The sequence below is a fragment of the Brassica napus genome, chromosome C3 (genome assembly GCF_020379485.1).
Source record: "Brassica napus cultivar Da-Ae chromosome C3, Da-Ae, whole genome shotgun sequence".
Taxonomy (NCBI): Eukaryota; Viridiplantae; Streptophyta; class Magnoliopsida; order Brassicales; family Brassicaceae; genus Brassica; species Brassica napus.
This window is the reverse complement of record NC_063446.1, coordinates 34,796,315-34,806,321: the sequence shown is the minus strand read 5'-3', so window position 1 is coordinate 34,806,321 and position 10,007 is coordinate 34,796,315. Positions and strand designations below refer to the sequence as shown.

Sequence of the window (10,007 nt, the reverse complement as noted above, 5' to 3'; positions counted from 1 at the left end):
TGCCACAATTATCCTACCCAAAATCCGACCCATTTTCTGACCCAGAATCCAACCCATTTGTAACCCTACATCTCCAAATCAAAACACAATCTCTCTCACCTCCCACAATCTAATTTTGTTGTTCTTGTTTTTAACCCAGATTTATATTCTTGTTTTCTTGTTTTCTTGTTTTCTTGTTCTTATCCCAAATCGATCAACCTATTATCATCCTTAATCGATTTCCTCTTATCTGAATCGAATTTTATCTTCATTGTGAAAAATTCACGTCAAAGAAGAACACAGAGTATTACTAGTACAACTAGTATAATTCAAACTAGTACAATTCAAACCAGTACATCTAGTATAACTAGGTTGAGTATAACCAGTATAACTAGTACAACTAGAACGCGTATAACTAGTATAACTTTGCAGTTAATATAGTGATATTTGGTTTTTGTTTTCAGCTTATTAATGATGTTATAGAAGATGATGATGCATAACCAATGAAAAAATTGGTATAATCCTCCCACCTAGATGTGTTAAAATATCTTAATAGTTTTTTTCTATAATATTTAATTTAGATAATGAATTTGTTTTACTAGTTGTATTATTTAGGGAAAAAATTCATCTTCATTCATTTTGCTCTCGAAGCCGAAGAAGGTAGTTGCAAAGCCAGAAAAAGTTATATTAGGTTAAGATATGTTTTGTAATACCCTATAATACAACTAGAAGGAGTATAACATGTATAATTAGTAAAACTGAAACGCGTATAACCAGTACAACTCTGCAACTAATATGGTTATATTTTGTTTGTTTTTTTCAGCGTATGAATAATGCAAAAAAAGAGAATTATGTATAACAAATGAGAAATGTTATTCTAATCTTTCCTCACATGCATGAGTCAAAATACATGAATATTTTGTTTTACATAATATTTATTAAGATAATGATTTGTTTAATTGGTTGTACTAGTTGTACAAGTTGTAGTCTGGGGCTTGAAAAATTGCAGTATAAGAAGATTTAAAAGAGTATAATGCAAAGATGATGTAGAAACCCTCATGGGTTTGAAAGTGATGTATAGGCTTCATGTTTGGTGTTTTTACTATGACAATAGTAGTCCAACTTGTGTACCTGGTTTATATATCATAGTAGTACCAATGTTTTGATATTAAAAATGACATACCAATGTTAGTTGTATTTTTGTATTTGATTTCAAATAACTTTTAATTCTTTTGTTTTGCAAATTATATGATGATATTAAGTTGTACCAGTTAAACCAGTATTACATATCTTGTATATGGGTTATATGTTTAGTTTTATTAGATTACCGGTTGTACCATCTTCTATAACTCACTACTTTAGCAATTTCATGATTTAACTTATATTAGCATCATATTAAACTTTTAAGAACATTCATTACACTAACATTAATTTAAAACGTGATGCACATTTAAAGCAATACTAAATAAAATAACAATATAGTTGTACTAGTTTTTTTCTTAGTTGTAAAACAATAACGTCTGCTCTGGATTAGAAATCTCCAAGTTTCACTCTTCTCTGCATGCATCTCTCCAAGAGCCATTCAACCTACTTCAAACCTGAAAATGACTCGAAAAAGACTAGAAAGACTCGATAAAAACTTGAAAACAATTTAGAAAACATATATACAATCTGTCAGAAAACACAATATATCACAAAACGGCCTCGTAACATTGACATTAACTTAAACTAACGATTTCTGAAAGTTAGATTACGTTTTTTTTCCTAAATAACATGGTTAATCAAGTAAACAAACAATTAAAGTATACGGTGAATTATGTAAACTTATGTGATAGTGTAATAATTGTCAAAAACAATTTACATAATGTATAAAACATGATACACGTTTAAAACGTGATGCACAATACAGAATGAAATAACATAGTTGTACTAGAATATTTGAGTTGTACCGGTTTGTGCATAGTTGTACTAGTTTTTTAGTTGTGCTGGTTAGTACATAGTTGTACTTTGGCAGTGAAATCGAAAAAACTAGTTGTACCACATAAGATTTAAACTTACTTCAGTTGTACCACTTCTATATGTGTACATGTCTTTGCCCCAATAAAATGAAATCATCAATTTTGTTAAAATAAATTTCATGTATGTTTTCCAAAAATTATGTATACAAAGAAATTACCAAACCTTAAAAGTATAAGGTAGATCATGCAAACTTATATGAAGGTGTAAGAACTGCAAAAAAAAAAAGAAAAAAAAAATAATAAAGAATCTATCTAAATATTTACCAAAATGGTCATTTGATTGTTTTTTTCATATGGAATACTAATGAAATATATAAATTTCAGAAAATGAATAGTTGTACTAGTTATACCAATATCACTTGTATGATAAATAAAGCATAGATGTACCGGTTATACCAGTCTAACCAATATGGTTTGATATATAGTTGGACCAGTTATACCAGTTGTATCAGACTGGTTTACATTTTACACTAATTACAGAAGTTATACTAGTAATACTGGTTGACATATGATTATACCATTTGTTTATGTGTCCAGGCTATGTTTAACATATTATGGAATCAGAAATTTTGTAAAAATATAATCAGTGTATGTATTTCCAAAATAATGTGACTAAACAAATAAATATACTTTGTAAAAGTATGGACAATGTATGTTTTTCAAAAATAAAATGGCTAAGCTAATAAACAAACCCTAACAATATAAAGTAGATCATATAAATTTATAGGATGAAGTAATAATTATAAAAAAAATTATTAAATAAATTATGAATTTAGTTATATCAAACTTAGACAAAGCAAAAGTTGTAACTTGAACAAGAGGAACAACCACCTTGAAGGCAGCCACCGGTAAACTTCTTATTTATCTTAAGCAAAGTCTTAAAGAATAGAACTTTATTTGCTACACCTTGACAAAATCATGCATGCTTTATACTTCCAACATAACATTCTTCCCACTATCTCCGCGAACATTAGGTTGTAAATTTCCTGACATTTTCATCTTCATCCCATGTAACCAATGCTTCAACACCATACCTAGCATTCAAAAACTCCACCGCCGCAAGAGTAAGCACCCGCTTATTGGAATTCAAAACATCAAACAGATTCAAACTCCTCTGCGTCAACTTCCTCAGTATTCCTATATTCCTGCTCGACTTCGCCACTTTCTCCTCCACATCAACCATCAAAAATATTGTTTTCTCCTTCGGATCCACCCCCATCTCTTCATCGCATCCAAAAACTTTTTCTTCCTCGGCTTCTCGAACCTACCAATGAACTCCTTCACCACAATCGCGCCTCCCGACGCCGCTGCGCTCGCTATCACCGTCGATATCGCCAGCCGCTTCTCCATAGCGTCTAAGGTAGCAACCCTTCCGATTATCTCATACGAGAGAGAGACAATCGGCAAGACGTACCTCGACCTCAGAACCACATTGGAGGAAACCACACGCTCCGTTTTCCACCACGCCATCGTGACAGACTTCCAAAGCAAGCGGCAAGGGACGGCATCAACACTGACTCGCGGTGGTGAAGTACGCGGCGGCATAATCAAGCCTCGTGGAGGAGATATGAAGGTCACAACAGAATTTGATCCCCTTGTGGAGGAGATATGAGGGCATGACGACTGACGGAGAGGACATGCTGCCATGATAAATCATAGTTCGGTGGAGGCGCAATGGTTCAATGAAGAATTCGAGCTTCAGTCATGAGAGAGAGAAGACCACGGTGGATAAAGCGCCGATGCAGACGTCATGTAATCGATTTCACATCGAAAATCTAAGCAGTTGGGACCGGAGATGTCGTTGCTGTGGAGGTTTACGATCTGCCGCGAAGAAGAAAAAGACCTAGAAGAAAAGAAAGGAGACGAAGCCGTAGAACTTTTGTTATTAATTTTGTTTAATTTATTAATTTCATTAATGATATACAAGTAATTTACATATTATAATACAGATTTTTTTAAGTGGCTGTAGATTTTTTTTTACCAATTGGTCTATTATAGATTTTTGTCCAAAAAATCCGAACCAAAATTTTAAAAATATCTGAAGAGGGCTAGATTTTGCGCTCCTCGAAAAATTGAAACCGTGTGAACCCAAACTGAAGACCCATGCCTAAGAGAAAGTATACCTGTTCTCTAATACTAATACAATTTCGGTAAGACACTACCAATCAAATCCAGTCAAGAACTATATGCCTTTGATAATATATCTTTAAAAATATTGTACACAAGTTATTGTAAAGAATGAACAAATAAGTAAATATACAGAGAGTTTTTAATATATATTTTTGGCGTCTAAATTAGATGATGAACAGATTAGTGGCGTGAAGGCTCAGAGTTTGCTTCTTTTTTATCATCTTGTTGCTTCGTTTCAGCATTTGCCTCATTTTTGTCCACCAAAGGCTCTATCATTGCCTCCAACGCATCCAAATCGTGTGCGACTTTTTCCACCTGAAATTTTTGAATGTTTTATTTCTCAACGACAATCAAAACCTTATATATGCTTTATTAGTTTGTTGCCGGCCTCAAAAGTAAAGAGCATAGGTTACTTATATTAGGAAATGCGGAATCAGAAGATTATCTTATACTGAAAATATTATCTTTTGAAAGTTTACCTTTCTTAGTGTTAAACTGGTAAATTTCATAAAACATTTCATATATTGATTTCATTGATACAATATGTACCTTCTGAAGGAAATCATGTGTTAGATGTGCTTCATGTGCAGCAACCTCTGAAATGTGTTCCAGAACTACAGCCACTTGTTTAAGCTTACTTTGCTCAGGCAGAATCTTTTCCATTTCTTCAGCCATGTCTTCAGTGGCCGTCGCCACATTTTCTACCATTTCTGCTACAGCATCTATCCCTTCCACCTCCAATTCCGCCTCCCCTGCATCACATCACTCAAATTTATACTATGTTTTAAAGGGAACACAATATTATTCAGTATACATGACATTATCCATTTTTCACGCCATCTTGTTACATAATCTCTGTGAATAATGTTTTCTTATAACAAAATATTATTAACACATAATGTGATGCCTGCAATTATCTTTTAACAATCAGCTAATGAGTAAACTAATTAAATAAGCCAACAAAAGAGCTATGAGATGATATAATTCACTACCTTTAATCCGTTTCAGTTGTTGCATCCTATTATTGTTCCAGAAAGATAACACCACGGAAATCACAGAACCTATGACCCATCTTCCCCTGCTAATTGCAATCAAAATAAGTCCAAAGAAAAGATCCTATTCAAATGCATATGTCTGTGTTGTATGGTTGTATTAATCTTTTGTAAGGAAACAGGTCAAGTACCAAGAGGGAAGATTAAACCATGGGTTTGGAGGAGAAGATTGCATCTTAGAGTTGTTGAAATCATTACTAAAGTACTTCCCAGCATTCACCGGATTTGATAACTTCAGACTTTGTGGACTCATTTGATTACTATAGTCTCTTCCAAATAGAATAATCTTCGGATATGGATTCATAGATGTCTTCCTCTCAACCTTGTTGTATGTGTGCAAAACCTCCGCAAGTCCCTGCCTATACACCGCGTAACTACCGCTCTGCATTCTCCGACTAAGATACATATCTATCAAATCTGTTTTCTCAAATCAAGATGCTCGAAAATCATAGGGACAACTTTATATAAATACATTTGTATTTTTTTTTTCAATTTGTGTGTGATATTGGTTAAGCGCATGCTTAAGATAAAAGGCTTTTAGTTGTAGTTACGCTTTGGAAAGAGGTTGAACACGCCAAGAAATGAGGATATGATCTTTTATTGTTGCTCTATTCATTTTCTTTTATGTGTTGGTTCTCAAATTTCTGAGTGGAGAAAATGTAGAGGGATCTGGAGTTTTCTTTTCTATCTACGTTCTAAAGTTGGTAAATTGCTGATTATATGCGAAATACATAGGAGACTGATTGCGGGATACTTGAGAAATTAGGTTTTAAAAAAAAATAAGATGATTGATAAAAAAAATTAAAATAAGATAACAATTGTTGTAAATAGAAGGTTTGAGACAAGGACAGATCGAGAGAGAAAGTTTTCTCTCAAACCCCTGTTCACCGATCCTTATCTTTCACAAGGGTTGAGATCAAAAAAATAATAAATAATAAATAAAAATTTGTTTTTTGTTCGATCTTCGCGTTGGCGATTTTAATTTCCGGTTAGCGGAATATCTCTTCGCGTTGGCGATTTTGATGTGATGTTTCAATCGATTCTGAGCACACTGAAAGCTTATCTTCTCATAAAATCGATTGAAAGAAATAAATCCGGGCTTTGTTCCGGTTTCTTTACTCTTCCGTGATCTAATTCTTAATTCCGTTTGCTCGTGATGAATATCTTCATCAAAGGAAAGCTTTGATTTCTTTCCCGCAGAGATTAGACTTCATCTAGCTAGAAGCTTGCCGGAGATCGGCTTTGGATGAAGCTCTCTTTAAGGAAAGGATGAAGAGAAGATGGACTAATCTTGGTCGATTCAAAGGAGATTCAGCAGAAATTGGCGTTCATTGAGCGGTCCAATAAAGGGTCTACTCTTGGATTTGATCGAGCAATCCTTGATTTAACATCCGGAGATGGTAGATAATAAATCATGGAGGAACGGCGAAAGACGGAAGAGTTGTTACAAGTTAGGGCATGGCTGATAACAACGGAGAAGAAAGAGGAACAAGGCGGTTGAGGAAGAATCTACGGTGGCGAAGTTTTTCTTGACGGCCGAAATAATTAGTGTTCGCATGGAGAACACGTGTTAATGCACGTGTTGCAATTAAGCTTACCGAGAATCTGAGACATCACTCACCTCCTCAATATTGGGCTTAATGATTAAATTTATTATGTTATATCTCTGATTGGCTATGTAGATAAGCCCGAGACTTGTAATGTTTGCCTTATGGGCCTCTGTTCAATGAAATGAACAATGTTGAAAAAAAAAAAAAAAAAAAGGTTTGAGACTTCTCTATTATTATTAATGACCAATGAGTTCCTTTATATAAGGATTACAAGATGAAGATAAATGAAAAGTATCAAAAACCTAAACTCACTGGGATTAGGAAAACTACTAATACATAATAATGGAAAGGTTACATCTACTAGGAAAAAGAAATAGTTTCCTTTTCTCCAAGCTTTGTGGCTGCCTCTCTCTCTCCTGAAGTCGGCTCTCTCTCTCCTCTCTCTAGGGCTTCGGCCATCTCTCCATCTTCTAGGTATTGGGCCGGTCTTGGGCCGGTCTTGGGCCGGGCCTGGTTAATGGCAATCCACTCCATGATTTATAACACTCCCCCTTGGATGCCATAACCATACAGGATTTGTAGTACGCTTCATGTTGCCTCATTAAAACCTTATCAGGAAAACCCAGTGGGATAAAACCATGATGAAGGAAAAAGAGTACAACACGCACTACTCCCCCTGATGTGAACCTTAGTGTAGGTTCTACATTCTACGCATCTTGGTGCGTGATATTTCTTGTATGTATAGGATGGGAGCAATTGGCCAGTTTCATTACCGAACCGTAATTAGACCACTTCGACTTCTTAGGTCGTTTCTCATGTCCTTTGACATTGAGTGTCCTGGTAAAGCATGTGTGCTAAACAATGTGAACCATATTGTTCTTGGGGATCACTATTGGGTCTTTGCAAATCATGTTTGCATGTGTCCATAGTCTAGACGTGATCGTCTACTGTTAACTCTTTACTTTGGCAATTTATGGTTACCATTTGACCATGTTTCAATCTGGCCGATCCATGTTTAGATCATAGACCTTGTCTATACATGTCCATTACTTGTCTCATGAGTGTTCAAGATCAATGATCATTGCTGTGAGTTTTATAATCTCTTATTATGGCTCTGCGGCCGAACACTCTCATGGATGTGGACATCAATTTCTTTGCCTTAGGCAGTACCATATCTATCTCGGACATTGTAGTCCTTTATCCATCTCTTGATGGTGTCTCATGACCTCTGTTGCTGTGGATTATATCACACACTGAAATATATATTATTAGGTCATAGATCTCGGCTCTCACAAGCTTATGGACTACAATACATTTGTATCCGGTTGATCTTTTGTCTCTACTAGCCCGTGATCAAGAAGAAGGGCTAGACGCCTTTTAGTCTTAAAAATCCGGACGCGTCTAGTAGAAGAGCCAGACGTTCTTTGCTGAAGATCCGGACGCCCTTAGACGGACAGAGTCGGACATCTTTAGTTTGAAGGGCCAGGGCCGGACGCTTTTGATCGGACACTCACATAGATTTATTCTACGCCTATTAACCTCTTTTAGGTTTAGTATAATCAAAAGGAATTTCAAATATATGGACTGTATTGGATTGTCTTTTATACAATTCCAAGATCAATGATCATGCGTGATCAATTTCTTTTACATACTATATGCAGCTGCATTTGTTTCAGTCCATGAATCAGCTTAGGAATGAAGCTGTTCTTTCATCTTATCCAGTGATCCATATGCTGCTTACTACATCATTTGTTTCTAATTTCTTTTTTATGACCAGACCATTTTCAATTTCGAAAATCTGTAGCAGCATCCACCACATATGAGTTTATCTCCTTATAATCTGTTCATTTGATCTCCGTGAGTACCGTGTGTGACAAGCTATAATCTAATGTTGTTTAGTAGGAAAACATGAACACCTTTACATCATGTACATCTCTCACGGTTTCTTTACTTCTCACAAGATCCATCTATTTCACTGATTGATCAGATGGCGTTTCTGTATATGTATATGGCCAATACGCTCATCTCTCCTTTAGATACTTTCAACCTCCACGTTTTATCCTTTCTATGATCTATATGATCTTTTATGATTGTATGAGTACTCTTTCGTGGGTTCATGATCCTCGTTCATCTCTTTATGTTCAAATGCTATAACTTTATGTATCTTTATACAAATGTGTGTGTGTGTCGACACTTTCATGTGGTTTCATTATGTTCGAGACATGATCTATAGATTTGAGATCTTATTATCCAGGACCTTTATTACCTAGTAGCTTGGCGTCCCAAGACTACATGGTTTGGTACCTTAGATGTGTAGCTGCGCAGCCTTTTCTCAATGTCTGGTATGGTTTCTCTTATAATTTCGGATCTGTATTTTATGCACCATTTTTCTATCCGAGATTCCTTTATCTTATGGAATACTTGGTCTATCTTGTATAGACTCTATAGCAACTTGATTATGTCTCTTCTAGGACATTCATTTGGTGCTAAGCTGGTTAGTCATTTCTCGGGTCGGTGTCTGGCATTTCGATTAGCTTCTCAATTAGCTAGCTTTATATAATCTTTCTTTGGACGTCTTAAATTATAATCTCTAGTCCGAGGATCTTTGCCAAGACAATGATGGTTAAAATCATTCGTACTTTTAACATTCTTTATCCAGCTTATAATCTTTCTTCTTTAATATTCGGATTCATTTTTTCATGCAATCCGTACCTGGCCACTATTTGATCACCAATATTTTGGCTCTCGGTCCTTTTGATTTCGTGGAGAAGATCTTATTCTTCTATATTCTCAATCCTCTTCTGAGGTTCCATCTTAGACGGCACATGTATGTATGTGGTGGTTTATTCAAAATTTCTTAAGATGGTGTATGTCTGGTTTTATGATCCGTATTCAATCTGAGATGGGAATATCTATGCTCACTTATATGGCCTGATGCATATGATTATATTATCATTTTATACATGTAAAACATAATGTCTCCAAGCTTATAGACTTTAGAATCTTAGTCTTATAGATAATGGCTTACATGGCCGAACCTTTTATAGGTAATGGCTTGTGTGCGGCCAAGCCTGCACTATGCGTATACAAGTCGTGGCCAAGTTGTGTATAGGTGATGGTCTTTGCAGCCGACCATAACATGGTCTCTTCGGCCGAGTAATGGCCTCTTCGGTTTGGCTGTTTGTATCATGGCCTCTACGGCCGAGGAATGGTCCTTTATGGCCGAGTAATGACCGAGCCATATAACATGGTCATAGACCATACACGAACTTGTAGTA

The 10,007-nt window shown here is 35.5% G+C and overlaps 1 protein-coding gene across 2 annotated transcripts; it reads right to left on the bottom strand.

Moving 5' to 3' along the window:
• Positions 1–4,167: 4,167 nt before the first annotated feature.
• Positions 4,168–5,755, bottom strand: LOC106439745. 2 transcript variants are annotated; one of them, XM_013881252.3, is made up of 4 exons: positions 5,311–5,755; positions 5,120–5,205; positions 4,677–4,879; positions 4,168–4,442 (listed from the first exon to the last, which is right to left on the bottom strand). In XM_013881252.3, exons 1-4 carry the CDS (start codon positions 5,583–5,585, stop codon positions 4,308–4,310), a joined length of 699 nt encoding a protein of 232 aa, XP_013736706.2. In that variant the 5' UTR covers positions 5,586–5,755; the 3' UTR covers positions 4,168–4,307. The 2 variants fall into 2 exon arrangements, with proteins under 2 accessions (XP_013736706.2, XP_013736705.2); XM_013881251.3 differs by having other exon boundaries at positions 5,120–5,208; positions 5,311–5,672.
• Between the last annotated feature and the right edge of the window lie 4,252 nt (positions 5,756–10,007).